General features: G+C 43.1%; 1 protein-coding gene across 1 annotated transcript in view; it reads right to left on the reverse strand.

Moving 5' to 3' along the window:
- SDK2 (sidekick cell adhesion molecule 2) overlaps nucleotides 1-16,573 on the reverse strand; it is a 104,686-nt gene that overhangs the window by 47,723 nt on the left and 40,390 nt on the right. Inside the window, exons 16-22 of the mRNA XM_054976827.1 lie at nucleotides 10,823-11,018; nucleotides 10,349-10,447; nucleotides 8,344-8,535; nucleotides 5,224-5,345; nucleotides 3,276-3,385; nucleotides 1,454-1,604; nucleotides 23-260 (exon numbers count right to left, since the gene is read on the reverse strand). Of these exons, the coding sequence (XP_054832802.1) occupies nucleotides 23-260; nucleotides 1,454-1,604; nucleotides 3,276-3,385; nucleotides 5,224-5,345; nucleotides 8,344-8,535; nucleotides 10,349-10,447; nucleotides 10,823-11,018 (1,108 nt within the window). The remainder of the gene's footprint in view (nucleotides 1-22; nucleotides 261-1,453; nucleotides 1,605-3,275; nucleotides 3,386-5,223; nucleotides 5,346-8,343; nucleotides 8,536-10,348; nucleotides 10,448-10,822; nucleotides 11,019-16,573) is intronic.

Consider the following 16,573-nt stretch of genomic DNA (forward strand, 5'->3'; position numbering starts at 1 on the left):
GAGGAGGGGTTAGGGAAGGTACCTGACTCTCGGGTTCGCCCCACCACAGTCGGACTCCATGGCCCAGGCCCGATGGCATTGAAGGCCTGCACCTGCACACGGTACTCAGTCCATTCTTCCAGATCTTCAATGGTGAATTCACGTTCCACCCGGTCATGGATCGTGTGGGCCAGTGTGCGGCCACGCCCATCTAAGCGTGAGTAGCGCAGGCGGTAGCCGACTGACTCAGGGCTGCCATTGTATTCTGTTTCTGGCAAGGGCTATGGGAATAAAGAGAACATCATTGCTGGCCTTCAGCCTATGTCTTTTCAGAATGCTTATGATGAAGTTGTTATCCTAATTCTATCTAAGGTGTGCCAAATCTTGTAAAAGTTATATACTTTCAAGGGGTTCCTCATAGAACCTGTGACACTCCAGAGAAAACTGTCAGAACTTTTGATTCCTTTCTTTTCTTATTTCGGTGGCCCTCTTTGTCCATCCTACGTGATGGTGACATGCCAGGTAAGCAATCAAATCAATCAATCAAAGGGTTTATTACGGTCACAAGACCAGCCAAGTAAAATACAGATAAAAAGAACAGTTTCTAAATTCTTAAAATGGGTAAATACATAAAAGATAAAATCATATATATGTATATATATCTAACAGTAAAAACTCAGTCTCTTCGTTAATTCACTTCCCAGCAATTGGTGTTTCCTTCGTCAAATGATTCCGCTTTCTGAGTGCTATCACACAGAATTTTGCAACTGCGTAAGATACAGTTCTCTGGCTATCCTCTAAAAGATATACCCGAAGGGTTTCAGGACTAAAATCCATGTAATACTCTAATGGTTTAAATCTATAGAGTAGTGGGATAATTAATTGTATCCTTTCTTCTTGATAGAATTCGCAGTGCAAAAGTATGTGTGTGATATTTTCGACCACTTTATTTGAACAAGGACAACAGCGCGGCTGCAAAGGCAGGCGGGAGAATCTCCCATACAAAACTGCAGAGGGGAATGCATCAAATCCTGCTCTAGAGAAGGCCCATCTACATCTTTCGTTGGTAATGTCCGAAAGATATGGGGATATGGTGTAACTCAGTCCTTTTTTAAAGCTCTTATAGCTTAGAGGAAGCATTGCCTCATCATTTTGGGACTCTATATTAATTAGTCTTTGGGTGATTAAAGCTTTTGCTTTGTTGAGTCCCATATCAAACAGGGCTACCAGGTCCAAGCCAATCAGTTTAATTTTATCAGCTATCTTTGAGCATCATGTAGGATATGGGTCAGAAGCTAACAACGAGGGAATGAAACCCTTTGGCTCAAGATGAATTATTGTGTCAGGTAAGCAGTGCCAGGGGGAATGAGCCCAACTGTGATTCAGCCCCATTAGCTGTTTACTTATTCCCTGGATACCTCCCACTCCCCTGAATTAACCACAAGTTCTAATTTCTTCTTCTGCCCCTGCTCACCATCCATCGGAGCCAGAGGCTTGTTTCACTGGCTGTGCGTAGTGTAATATTGGCCGGAGACACATCAGGTGGGGCCTGCAATGTCTGGAACCTGCGGGAAGGCAGGCTAGGTGGGCTGGTGCCTACGATGTTCACTTGTCGCATACGGAAGCTGAGAGGAGGGAGAAAATGGATTAGTGCTCGGAGGGTCAGCGAAGTGACATGGGAAAGGGCCCCAACCCAAAGACTTGAAAATTTCGCATTTATATGCTTTGAGCTTCCTTCATCATTTTGGCTCCACCCCAATACGATAGTACGGAGAGCTACCTAGAGCACTGAGTCTTCTCCCCAAGGGTGGAATTCAGAGAGGGCACAGCTTGGGAATCTCATCTGCCTTTTTCTTGGTTTAAAGCTAAAGGTAGTCCCCTGGGCAAGCACCGAGTCATTACTGACCCATGGGGGGATGTCACACCCTTTGCTTCTAGAGGACTTTTTCAGAACTTTTAAAAATTGAAAAGCGCTAGATCGCTATAACTTTATAACTATCCATTGCAAGAATGTGCCAGTCCCCACAGCGAATGAAGTAAGGAGAAGGGTGCTGATGTAGGTAAAGGTAGTCCCCTGTGCAAGCACTGACCCATGGGGGGACGTCACATCACGATGTTTTCTTGGCAGACTTTTTGTTATGGAGTGGTTTGCCATTACCATCCCCAGTACACTTTACCCTCAGGAAACTGGGTACTCATTTTACCGACCTTGGAAGGATGGAAGGCTGAGTCAACCTTGAGACGGCTACCTGAACCCAGCTTCTGCCAGGATCGAACTCAGTGAGCAGACTTTGGATTAGGTTAATAGGAAACAACAGAAATATTTAGATAATTCAATTTCAGCTTAAGACTCACCCGACTCTGCCCAGATTCCTGCTTCTCATTGTGTGCTTGAGGCACATTATAATAATTTGGATTTTTGTCGATGGTAGAGTCCTAATACCAGCAACGGGAGCCTACTTCCTTTTTGAGCTAGAATTCCACCCATGCATGCAAGTGCTGCTTTATTAGGCCAGTCTTTCAGAACAGTCTTCTCCCAGATAAACCTCCCTCACCCATCCTTCCCACCTGTCATCTTTCTTGGAGGAAAACAGACATCTTGCAGATAAAGAGAGCCAAACGAAGGCAGGCTACTTGCTTGGGAAACTAAAGTCACATGACCACAGAAGCATCTGCAAGAACCTGAGTAGGCACCTGAAATCTCAGCCAAAGTCACTGTTTGCCAATACAAAAGAGCAGTAAAACTGCAGGAGGAGGTATGTGAAAAGTTACACAATGGAAAACATTTAATCAAGTGAAATCATATCTTTAAAGGGCAATACACTGAATCAATTATTCAATTAATAGTAAGCCTATTAACATATTTATAGAAAATAGCAGCCATCAATAAAGCAGCACAATTTATATACACAGAACATTCAATAAGTGCTCATATTCCAACGCCTAAGGATCTAAACCAAAAGTCTCCTGTACAGCATGTCTGCCAGTCATTCAACAGGCACAGTGTAGATCCAAATAGGACGGCGAGTTAATGTCCTTCTGGTAAGTACTTAGTTGTTATAGAAACCTGTATAAAGAGTTCTTAATTTAAATATACTTATGGTGTGCTGTTTTCTTTACAGGTGGTGTGAAATATAAATGGGTCGGATGGGCGATGTCTTTGGATACTTCCTCTTGTAGTTTTCTGCTCTATTGTATTGGCATAATTGAGGAGGAGAGCCTCTCCTTTCTCTTCAAAGTCACTGTTTGGGCATTATCAACATTCTTCCTTTCTTCTTCACCTGGGCAATACTCACCTGTAGTAGGTGTAGGGATTGAGGTTGGGCACCTCCATGGAGCGAGCATCGGGCTCATTAGACAGCTGGTGGATAAGGGTCCACTCTTCGCTCTCACCAGTTTGACCCACCTGGAGGCAAGGAAGACACACGAGCAGGTCTGGTGCAGCATTAGTACTGCTCAGATGACTGCCTGTTTCCCCTCCCTCTGATATCAACACAAAAAGCATTTGGCAAAAGTTTAGAACTTGGTGTTTGTTTTCCTCAAAATCTGAAAAGCAGGGTAATATTTAGCTTATTTTTTTTACACCATAAATAAATATTTTGGCCAAAAGGGATTACAGAACTTAATAAATATTTGTGCAAATAAATTACCATTTTTTTAATCGTTATTGTTTACTGAATTTGTTGGTTACCTTTCCAAAGAGAAGAAATCTGTTTATGCAAGGCAGCTCTCAATAATAAAAAATATACAAAAATACAAATCAACAAAATAAATAGTAGATTAACAATGTCGTTCTAAATGGAGACACATCTTTCCATTCTTCCACACAGATGACCTCTACTTTTCCATAGCTTCTGACATTTCACCAGGTGTTGCTTCTACAGCTATTTTCACAACATGAGCTAGAAACTTACTTAAACAAAAATAATGAATTCTGGACCCGCTTACAAAGAACAATGGTGAATTAGAAACACCTTTCTTTGCTTATGGCTCCTATTCTTCATTTGCTCTTTTCTCTATTCTACATAGTCATGTTCTTCTATTCTACCTTTCTCTTTGCCACTCCAATCTTCAGAGGAAAAAATATTTAAGGTTTCCAAAGTAAATACACTAGACAAAATAAATTACAAAGTACTTTTTCTTCCTTCTCCCGTAACAGCAAAACTTGGGTTGACCCAAAGGAATAGATGATAATCAAAAAGGAAAACTCACCATAACCTACTAACCACTCCAGTCTCAGATACAAGATTATATTAGATACAATGAGTCAAAATTACAATATACAAAGCAAAGAACCATTATATAACAATTACATCATTTATAGAATAAGGCTTCTTCCACACACGTTGGATAATCCACTTTCAATACTCTTTAGTGAACATTTGGAACTGCTTTTCCATGTGTGGAACAAAAAATCCACTTCCAAAGGATTGCTAAAGTGCATTGAAAGTGCATTATTCAACGTGTGTGGAAATGGCCTAATTTTGTGAACCACATACATTTCCACTAATTGTAATTTTGACTCATTATATCTAATATAATCTTGTATCTGAGGCTGAAGTAGTTAGTAGGTTACGGTAGGTTTTCCTTTTTGGTTATTGGCTTATTACCATAACTCTCTTTTGTGTTGTGGTCCAAAAGAATAGATGAGCAGCAGACAAGCAAAGCAAGTCCTTCATTCCATGCATAATTTCAGAATTTGTTGCTACAGGATATTATGATTACCACTAACTTAGATGTCTTTAAAAGGAGACCTCACAAATTCTACCAACTACTAATAACTAAGAGCTTTTCCGCACACGTTGGATAATGCACTTCCAATCCTCTTTATAGATCATTTGGAACGGATTTTTTTTGTGCGCGGAACAAAAAATCCACCTCAAAGGATTGATAAAGTGCATTGAAAGTGCATTATCCAACATGTGCGGAATCAGCCTAAATAGAACTTCCATATTCAGTTGTGGGGGTTGACTAGCGGGGAAAGGGTTTTGCCTTCATGCCCTGCTTGTGAGCATCCTGAAAGCATTTAGCTGGCCTCTGTGGAGAGCAAGACGATGGACTATTTGGTCTGATCCAACAGTGCTCTTATGTTCTTAAGTACATGAAAAAAAACCCTGTGTAATTTATTCTGAAAGCAAAAAATTTGGATTTCATGCCACAGAGTTTCAACTTTGATTCAGCAAATGTTTTAAGCACTGGAAAGGAATGAATTAGCTTCCTGACGAGTCCCTGCCGTAGGGTTACCTGAGCTTCCACTTGCCATCTGGAAATAGATGTCTTGCCGTCATAACCAGGGCGGAACTGAAGTGTGACTGAGCGGGGACCAATGTTGGAGATGCCCAGGTTGGTGGGGGGGCCTGGGAGTTCTGTAGACAAAGAGAAAACAAGGATAGAACTTGGCTGCCTGCAGCCTCGGGATGAGACACACTGGACAGGCCGCTTTTCAAAGTAAAAACAAACTTGTATGGAATCCTGAGGAGGGAAAAGCAGCTTGGGAGGGGCAATTCAGAGTGGAGGTCCAAGGAGCTCAAGTTGGTGATGTACATTGTTTTGTGCACCTGCATTTCATTCTTTTGACAGCCCTCAAAGGTAGAGTGGGCTGAGAGAAAGAGGGACGGTCCCGAAGTCACCAAATGCCACGGACCAGAGAACGGACTCCTCCTCAGGCCAAGCTGAAGCTGGTAACTCAGAAGAGGCAGCTGAGCACCTAACCAACTAACCCCTCGGGCCTCTCAAAGACCAGAACCATCTTGCTGCTGTACAGGGCTTTTTTTCTGGGGAAAGAGGGGGTGGAACTCAGTGGGTTGCCCTTGGAGAAAATGGTCACATGGCTGGTGGCCCTGCCCCCTGATCTCCAGACAGAGGGGAGTTGAGATTGCCCTCCGTGCTGCTGGAGGGCAATCTAAACTCCCCTCTGTCTGGAGATCAGGGGGCGGGGCCACCAGCCATGTGACCATTTTCAAGAGCTTCCGGAACTCCGTTCCACCGCGTTCCAGCTGAAAAAAAAGCACTGCTGCTGTAACTGGTCAAGGCACCTTTAAATACTGGTAATCTGCTCCTTTGCCTATATCTCTACGATGTGCTGTTAGCTCCAGCTGCTGTAATTTGCTTCCTGCCTTGATTCCTGGACCTAGACTTGAGCAGGGCACCCAGCAAACTTTGTGGTAGAATGAGAATTCGCACGAACTCCCAGATGTGGATAGCCCTGGCAAGTCCAATCTCATCGGATCTCGGAAGCTAAGCAGGGTCAGCCTTGGTTAGTAATTGGATGGGAGACCTCCAGGAAAGACCAGGGTCGCTATGCAGAGGCAGGCAATGGCAAACCCCATCTGTTATTCTCTTGAAAACCCCAGTAGGGGCCATCATAAGTTGGCTATGACTTGACATCACTTTCCATCACCAAAACTCCGAGATCTTCGTCTGACACTTAAAACAACTACATCACACTGGCAACACCACTTCTCCCTTCCTGGGGCTGCTTTTTCCTATGAAAAGCTTCCCAAATTGGGTTTTATAACCCATGTACATTAAGTGCCATAACTGAGACCAAATGGACAAAGGTAGCAGACAGGCACTCTTGCATCATGTCTGGACCAAGGGTTGAGAATCCCTTCCTCGAATATCTTTTAAATTATAATTGATGTTAATATTGATTTTTAACCACTCTACACTAATTTGGGGGACTGTTTTTGGCTGAACAGTTGAGTAAAAATGCAACAGAAAAAAAATGGTTTGCCCTCAGGCCTAAAGAGCCAAGAACAGATAATTATTTTATGTAAATAAGTAAATAACCCTGACTCCATCTGAAAAGCAAACATAAAGGAATAGGAACGGAAGGAAAAATGGATTCTCACTGGTGGTCAGCAAGATGGGTTATTAAAGATGTGTTATAAAATGCTACACCCTTGGTTTATGCCTAGCCAAGGCAACAGCCTCAAACAACTGTTTGAAGTGATTCAAATATTAATCAAATTCAAACTTCGCATCCCATGAAGGTCACAAGGGGAGCTGTCAATGTTTTCTGCAATTTCATATTCATTACTTTGATGTTTGTTAATTTAATAAATCTGAAGCATGTGAGTGGTTGGTTGTTGTCAGACCGCGAGAGGCATGTTGTCTGCTCACACGGATGAGGCCCCACACTTGAATTAATTGAATTACTCAAACGAACAAACAGTGAAACTAATTGAGATTGGCAAAGTCAAAGTTCGCTCAGACAAACTGAATTAAATCAAATTGGAAAAGTCTATCTGTTCATGAAAATTCATCTTCTAAATTCTGCTCACGAGAGCTTGAAAAGACTGGATGTGGGTTCAGTCTGGCTCAGTTGTCTCGGCTAAGTTTCTAATAGCTGGATGCCATTTGGCAATTGAAGGTTAGGGAAATCAGTTGATATATACAGAAAAGGGCTCCCAGTTATACATTCCATAGTGGTTTGGCTTGTGCCCGGAGCTGAATTCCCAGGCTGCAGGAACCAAGGCAATGAATGCTACGTGCCCAGCATTCCAATTTAAAGCCCTGGCAAGGAATTCAGGATAGGTCCAGAAAGGAACTCTGCCCCAAATATTTGCGATGTCTGCCGCTCGATTCTTGTGCAAAAGATGAAACGATCACTTACCCCAAACCCACAACCTATTACATTGCTTAAAACCTTTGGTCTGATCCCATGTTTAAGAGGCAAATCAGAGGCTGCAATCAGTTAGATGATGCTATAATTTCTGAGAAATGCAGTTTCTTTACAGCAGGCACAGCGGGCCAAAAAGGCATGCAAGTTTGGGATGCACCGCACAGGTAAAGCAAAGCAAAGACAGGGCTGCTGATTTAGGACCACAATCAGTCCATGTCTGCTTCTGTTGTGTGATTCTCCCACAACCATCAGCACGAAATACTTTTTTCTTGAATAATCGAGTGTTGTTTTCTATCTCCTTAAAAAACAACAACCCTTCAGCGAAGATGTCAGAGAATTCCCTCCCTTCCCATCCCTGCAATAAGGAATCACAAATAGTGGAGACATGGGTGTGAACAACCCATATCATTATTTGAACTGAGTTTCTTAGAGTTTGAGTTGCACTGGGTTGGTCAATAAATTCCTGTTTACACCTATTATTGAACTTGGAGTACATACGCCGAACGATTTAGCAATCTCCATCCAGGCCCTTGAATTTAGCTGTGTTTGTAGGAGGACAGAAATGCCTATCTATACATTTATTACTATTTTAAAGAACTATGCAATGAGCTGTGTAGAGTTGGAATTTCCCAGACAAACGGAAGCTTTCCACGGGGGAAGAGGCTGCAGCAACTCCTGCCCTGTCTGTGCTGCAGTCTACTGCTCTGTTGCAGGCAGAGCCTGTGAGCCGAGCTCACCTGGAGGGACCCCTGAAGAAATGGTAGAGGAGGAAACCTGCCCCTGTCCTTTGGAAGTCATGGCTGCCACTTCGATGGTGTAGGTGGTAAGGGCTGTGAGGCCTGTGACACGGTATTCCAGTGTGACATTAGGCAGGTAGTGCGTTACACGTGTGTTCGTGCGATTGTATTCCTCCCAGGAGATCCGGTAGCCTAAAACAGGACCCAAAACATAGACATGTAAAAAATTGTACAAGTTTCACCTCTATCCAGGGTGCAGCATTATTATCATTATCATTATCATCATTATCATTATTATTATAGTTACACACAACACAATCAATAATAAAGACCTTGTGTTATCATTGATTGGCCTTGCTGAGCTGATACAAGTTTCCACCAGAGACCTAAGTATCAGCCAGGTATCGGCGTAGTATGTACGCTGTTCCAAGTAACACCATCTTTTACAGTTCTGTAGGTGTTATGTCAGAAAGCTGCAGTTTTTCCAAATAAGTTACAAAAATTTTCAAAATAGTTCCCAGTGCCCCGATGACATTGGGGACTACTGTTGTATCCTTCATCCACAGTCGGGTGGTTTCTATTGCCAGATCTCTATATTTAATCATTTTTTTCTTGTTCTTTTTCTTCGACTCTGGCATCCCCCAGAATTGCAATGTCTGTTATCCAAACTTTTCGATTTTCCACAGCTGTTATGTCTGGTGTATTGTGTTCATGGTGTCGATCAGTTTGTATTCTAAAATCCCACAAGATCTTAACTTGATCATTTTCTAACACCTTTTCCACCTGATGTTCCCATGAATTCTTTGATACTGGCAGATTATCCTTTTTACTCAATGACCAAAGAATCCGCTTTGCGACCCTGTCATGTCTAGCTTTGTAGTCCGTCTGTGCAATTTTGCTGCATTCACAAATAAGATGGGACAAAGTTTCATCTTTTTTCCTGACAAAGTCGACATTTTGGTTTTTCACTGATTTTCTGAATTTTGGCTTTCATAACATTCATTTGCAATGCCTGTTCTTGTGCTGTGAAGATCAGACCTTCAGTTTCTTTCTTGATTGTACCCATTTTCAACCATGCCCAGGTTAGGCTGTTGTCACTTTTTCCTTCAATATTTTTTAGATGTTGCCCATGTAAGGGTTTTATCTTCCAGCCATTTAATCTATTCTCAAACTTTCTTCTTCTTCTTCTTCTTCTTACTATTACTATTACTCAGGGCTTTTTTTCTGGGAAAAGAGGTGGTGGAACTCAGTGGGTTGCCCTTGGAGAAAATGGTCACATGGCTGGTGGCCCCACCCCCTGATCTCCAGACAGAGGGGAGTTGAGATTGCCCTCCTTGCCGCTGAGTGGCGCAGAAGGCAATCTAAACTCCCCTCTGTCTGGAGATCAGGGGGTGGGGCCACCAGCCATGTGACCGTTTTCAAGAGGTTCCGGAACTCCGTTCCACCGCATTCCAGCTGAAAAAAAGCCCTGCTATTACTATTACTATTACTATTACTATTACTATTACTATTACTATTACTATTACTATTACTATTACTATTACTATTACTATTACTATTACTATTACTATTACTAACAAGCCCAACAAATCTTGTGGTCATTAGGCTATACCAGCTGGCCTTCTAAGATGCTGGTTATGTCACCTCTGTGCGCTTGATCTCTTATACTGATCCTTGAAATCTATTTACTGCAACCAGATGGGATCCAAGAAGATTGAGACAAACAGATGTCAGGGTTCTGGTGTCCAAACTCTTCCCTGACTGAAGTGGAGTTGAAACCAATATGGCTCCTAGGCTGGAAATTCTCCTAGCTAAATGACAACATGATCCCCAATGTAAAGATCAGCAGTGCAGAAGCCTAAAAAGGAAGTACAACCCTAAAGGCTTTGGTAGAAATGTAAGAAAGAAACATTTCAAAGAGACTTTTTCCCTATGTGCATAATGGGAGGGTTAGGATTAGAGGTTTCCCCCTTGCCTTCCCCGACTGGCTAAAGTTATCTCTTACCTGTCAGGATGCCATTCTTTTCCAGAGGCTCTTGCCAGCTGACTTTCAGAGATGTGTCCAGGATCTCACTGAAGCTGAGGTGTCCCACTGGACCCGGAACTGGCCAAACAGACAATCCCACCACCCAGAGTGTTAGAACGGAAGAAATACCCTCTTAATGTCTCAAGAAAACAAAAACGGGTATCTGCCAATTACAGACAATTCTCGGGGAACAGATTCTGGGGTTGGGCGAAAAGGTGACTGCAGAAAACTCAGGAAAGATGGAATCAGGGGCCTTTGGAGAGTCCATACCACCTCAGTAATCGAGAATCCACCTCCACAACTAAGACAGCGATGGATTCAGATGTCTAGGGTGGAAAGTGATGTTTAACTTAGGTTGGCCAGTGAGTCAGGGGTGTGGGGACCCACATTTTCATGGGCATACAGGAACCTGTAAGCTGTGCCTGTGCCCAGCTCCAAAGGGAAGGGCCGTACCATCCTCATGGGTGCGCACCAGCTGCGGTGGGCTGCGGGGTCCATCGCCTGGTGTGGTGAAACACAGCACTGAGGTAAAGTACTCTGTGAACTTCTTGAGACCTGTGACGTAACCCACGTGGATATTATCTTGGAAGTTAGGCCGCACCGTTGCCATAGTCATGTCTTCTTCTAGTCCTGGTTCCCAGGCGATCAGCTACGGGAGAGTGAAAAACATCAGGGTACCAGTTAGATGGAAGCAACTACTTATAAAGAGTGGCAAGAGCAAGGCAGTGAGTGATCTGGCAGAATAACCAGACTGGGACCAGCATACCTGAGGGACCGCCTCTCCCTGTATGTACCTCAGAGAGCTCTTAGATCTGCAGGTAAACACCTACTGGTGGTCCTTGGCCCCAGGGAGGCTTGGCTGGCCTCAACCAGGGCCAGGGAGTTTTCTGTCCTGGCCCCAACCTGGTGGAACTCTCTGTCAGAAGACACTCGGGCCCGCCAAGATCTTGTATCTTTTTGGCGGGCCTGTAAGACGGAGATGTTCCACCAGGCATGTGGTTGAGGCCAGCACTGGATCCATCTAATTAGCCTCCCTACTGGTCTCCTGCCAGTGTGTGTGGGGGGGGGAGCATTTGGTCCATCTGCCCCCCATGCTTGAGGAGTTAGAGTTTCACCAACCCACACCTCCACCCTTTTCTTCCCTTATGTATGGTGGGCAGGGAAAGGGGAAGGGTGCCCCATCTGGAATGCTGAAATCTATGTTTGCAGTGAGATGTATTTTATTGGATCTATTGTAATTTAGTTATGATTGTAACCCACCCTGAACCTGCTTGCAGGGCGGGCGGGCTAAGAATCTAATCAATCGATCAACCTGGGAGCTCTAAGGTGTGCCACAAAAGTTGCTTCCAATTTTAACTCTGCCATGAAAATTTTTTTAGAAATCAACAATCAGTGTAAGGCAGCTAATAATTTTTAACTTTCAGACAGTTAAATGCATTAATGTAGGAAAGATAAACAATCAGTGTGTCCTCTTCGCCAATAAAAGTGACAAACATAGCATACTTAACTCAAAATACTGAAATCAAGGACCCTAATCTGAATTTGCTAGGATATTTAGACTTGAGTTCATGTGCCCAGCCACACGGTCAGAGAAGAACGATTTTGGAGTCTGAGCACAATCTTGACACAAAGAAAAGAAATCCAACAGGTCACTCTTATTTCAGAGCGAAACTCACGGCTGATACAATGAGGCACAAAGAAATAACACGTGCCAAATTTAAGGACTCTCAAGTGGCAGAGAATTGACTATGTGCCTGTGGTTAATTTTGCAATAATTCCACCTGCACTTGGTGCAAAAATCATAGAAAACTGTATGGGAATTAAAGCGTAACCTTGCTTGGATCTGAACATAAATAACCACTGGTAAGAACCAACATGTTAAGTGCATCTAAATTAAAGCAACTGCTGTGTCAAAATACAATACAGTAAGAGAACATCAAGAAGCTAATAATTTCCTACAATATAATAAATGAGTGAGCTCTAGAAAGGCCTGAAAATAGCTTATAATAATATGAATATGGTGGGTAATACTAATTTTCTGCCTTTTGTTTTCCTTCCTAAAGGTAAGCATCAGGTTACATGTTAAATACAAGTTAGCTGGAGCGCGGTGGTGCGCGCCTGTAATCCCAGCCTGAGCACGGGAGGCTGAGGCCGGCGGATCGCTTCAGCTCGGGACTTCAGGACTGCAGCAGCGTAACGTCAGTGGATGTCTGTTTCTGTGTGTGTGTGTGTGTGTGTGTGTGTTAAATACGAGTTGAGTTGGGATGTTCCTCCAACCCAACTTGTGTTTAATGTATTGTCTAATCCGACCCATGGACTCTACCAACGAGCCTCAACAATGCAGTGGGTGCTCTCAGACAATCTGCTAAGCCGGATAAGGCTCATGGAAGTGAAATGGTCACTCCTAGGGCCTTGGCTCTAGTTTCAATAAATAGGCACCACTTCTGAGTTTGCGTCTGACTTAACCACTTCCTAAGCAAAGCTGCCTTCCCCCCGTTCCACTGCGTTCACATTAGCTCTCAAGAGGGCAGTATCTGGTAGGTGTAACTACAGGCTGTGTGAATGAAATACATTCTGTAAATAGACATATTTCCGGCTTTTTAAAAGGGAAAGACAAAGAGCTGTTATGCTCTTTGTTTCTGAATTGTCCCCTGCAGCCTAGTCATTATGGCTAATGCCCTAAGTGAAATTGACCCACTTATTGTGGTTGCCTAAATTCAAGGATAAGAAATTATAGGCTAGGGAAGAAATAAAGAAATAGCCATTTATTCTTAGACTATTTTGCATTCTGTAATCTAAGTAGTTATTCTTATTATTACTGCTTAGGGTATAAATAGAAGTGCTAGTGCATTTATCTGTACAATTGGGTCATTGTAGATGATTTCAATAAATTGTGCACATAATGGTTGTTGGTTTTTGTGAGATGATACCGCCTTAATAATTTTGGCGTCTAGAGACACACCAGTGCAGCATATCCCAATAGTGACATGGACTCTCAAAACTGTCCGACACTGACCAGTGGAAAAGAGCAAGAGTCCAGTAGCACCTATAAGACTAACAAAATTAGTGGTAGGGTAGGAGAAGAAGTGAGCTGTGGCTCACGAAAGCTCCTACCCTACCACTAATTTTGTTAGTCTTATAGGTGCTATTGGGCTCTTGCTCTTTCCCACTGCTACAGACAGACTAACACGGCTACCCATCTTGATCTAGATTCTGATCAGGGGTAGGAATTTTGAACAAGTGAGGTCCACTAGCCACTTCGGCCTGTGCAGTGCTCTCACTGAAGGTGCCTGCCCTGAATTGTAACTCAGAGGGCGTACTAAGTTCAAGAGCCAGGATATCAATCCCAGAACAAAAGTTCCTTGGAGAATGCAGAGGCATCCAAGAATCAGTGGTACCCCAGGTAAGGACATACAGCTGCTCTTTGTGGCATTTATAGCTGATCACAGTCATCAACGTTCAGCTAGCTTCCTTGAAGAATGGACTTGTTTTATAAACCTGAGTCTCCATGCAGAAAACCCTGCATAAGCACTTGTCTCTAAATGGCAAATTCTGCAGTGATTCTCAACCCTATTAGATACGTGCATCCCACACTGGCTGGCAAGCAACAGATGATCATATTATACATGGCTGACTTTTGGCTGGATCTACATGCATGTGTAAGGAGCCCCATGGCGCAGAGTGGTAAGCTGCAGTACTGCAGCCCAAGCTCTGCTCACGACCTGAGTTCGATCCCAGCGGAAGCCAGGTTCAGGTAGCCGGCTCAAGGTTGACTCAGCCTTCCAACCTTCCCAGGCTGGTAAAACGAGTACCCAGTTTCCTGGGGGTAAAGTGTAGATGACTGGGGACGGCAATGGCAAACCACCCCGTAAAAATCTGCCAAGAAAACGTCGTGATGCGACGTCCCACCATGGGTCAGTAAGGACTCAGTGCTTGCACACCTTTACCTTTACCTACATGCAGGTAAGCAAGTTTCTGCAGCTGGACTCAATCCCTGCTGCCCTGTTACTCAAAGGGTTACTTCAGAGACATAAGAGCTTTTAAAAAAATCCCCTTCTCTGACTTTCAGCTCCTCTGATCTTTCCTTTATCTGTGGTTCTTCAAAGACATGCGGAGAGAAACTTGCTGGGATTAAAGTCTGGCAATTGTTGGAGTGAAGGAGAGGTGTGTGCTATAGGGGCAAGGGATCAGTCATGGAGTGATCGCTATTTCTCTCCTCAGAAACCTGCCTGGGACTAAATTTGTGAGACTGGCACAGCCTGCAACTAAAAGAAGTCAGGTTAAAAGCAGCCTGGTTTTAGCCCAGACATTTTTTTACTAATGAGCTTGAAAACAGAAGTAGCTGCCTCCTGTACAGGCCACTCTCTAAGGAAACGTAAAATAGTCCTTAGTTTGCATGTATTCTAAGGCTTGGGGGGGGGGGAGTGATGGAGATTAGCCATTTGGGCCCAGGAAAGAAGGTGAAAGAAGATAATGAAAGGGGGGGGGGGGAAGCCCTCCACAACTGGAAAAGAGGGGAACCCAAAGAGAGGAGTTTATTTTTTTTTAACAGCAACCAGAAAACACAAATACTACCTTAATACCAGCCCAGCATAGTATAGCCCAAAGCCTCATGTGTGTGTGTGGAGGCTGGGAAACCCTATTTTGTGTGCTGGGTGCAGCTTGCGGCCTGCCTGGGGATGCCAGAGAGTCTGAAAGCCAAGCTACAAGAGATGAATGACACTTGCCTGGCAAGTGAACAGACTCATGTGTATTCCTCCCGGTTCACTTGCCATTCACTTGATCAAGTGGAGAGCAAGTGAATGGCAAGTGAACAGGGAGGAATACACGTGAGTCTGTTCACTTGCCAGGCAAGTGTCATTCATCACTTGTAGCTTGGCTCAAAGAAGTAGCCAAGCAGTGGGGTGATATGGGAATGAAGCATGGGTTGCATTTGTGGGGTCTGGAACGAATAATGGCGACTTGTTTCAGGGCAGAGCCACAGCCACCCACTCTGCTTTGCCCTCTGCTTTCTTTTCCCAAGAGGATGTAGCCCCTTAAGGAGGTCGAGACTGCTTATCTGCTCCAGTGGTTTTTGAAAGACATCGCAATGGTTTAAATTATGAACCGGTGCATTCACTTTGGATGTGGGAGACAAGGCTCCCAATCTCTCTGCAGCATGGCAAAAGCTGTTATTTTTCATTTTCAATTGCTCTGACTATAAAATAAGCATCGGAGCAGCCTCCCTCCCAGATGAACTGCCTGTCATGCTGAAATGGTAAGAAACAGGCTGCATAAATGGTTAACCATAACAATAGTAATCATTAAAAAAAACCTGACAAGTGTTCAGGTACCCTGCTGGTTCTTAAATTGTTTCACTCAGTTCCTCTCTTTTATTTGGTGCTGTTTAAATATCAATTAATAGCAAAAAGGAAGAGTTAAGTTTTAATAAGTATGTGGACTTATCCATCCAAAACAATATTCAACACAATCTGCCTGATTAACTGACGCTGATAACAATGCATAATCAACTACTGTGTCATGGTGTTACATTCAAGGATGTTTGGGTGTTTAATTGGCACGGTGCAAAATAGCCTATAGCAAGTTAATTAGATATAATTAGGCCTCCAAAAATACTAATCAAAAATACTAAGTGGCATTTAATAAGTATGTTAAGTATCCTTCTTAACGCTGGTTATCTCGTTTGGCGGCAATTAAATTCCCGAACTTCTTTGGAGTAGATTAAGAAACAAGTTTTAATGTTTTAATTCAATTTAATTAATGCAAATTTGAATTAATTACAATTTGGAATTGAGCGCATGATGCAAAGTTCCAGTGTAAATGTTATATCTTAGTAAATGTATTTTAATAGAAAAGTTTGGAACAATAAGCATAACTTTAAAAAAACAAGTCTTTTTTTTTTTTAAGGCTGGTTATGGAATAACAGTGAGTTAAGAAGGTCATTGAAAGGACAGATATATGAAATTGGAGGCTTCGGTGTCATTGAATTTATCCTATCTAGCAGTTGATGAAATTAAAGATAGTGATACTTCATCAAGGAAAACACTGAAATAAACACTTTTTACCTTACTAATTAAATTGCTATTTCAGTTCGAAGCTAAAGGGTGCAGTAGCTTCCCCCATAACGAGAAGCACATGTTGAAACAGCAGCCACGAAGATAGCTAGTTTATAGAAAGAGTTCCAATCTCATACGATAGCCGTCT

Source organism: Eublepharis macularius, chromosome 4, assembly GCF_028583425.1.
Source record: "Eublepharis macularius isolate TG4126 chromosome 4, MPM_Emac_v1.0, whole genome shotgun sequence".
NCBI lineage: Eukaryota > Metazoa > Chordata > Lepidosauria > Squamata > Eublepharidae > Eublepharis > Eublepharis macularius.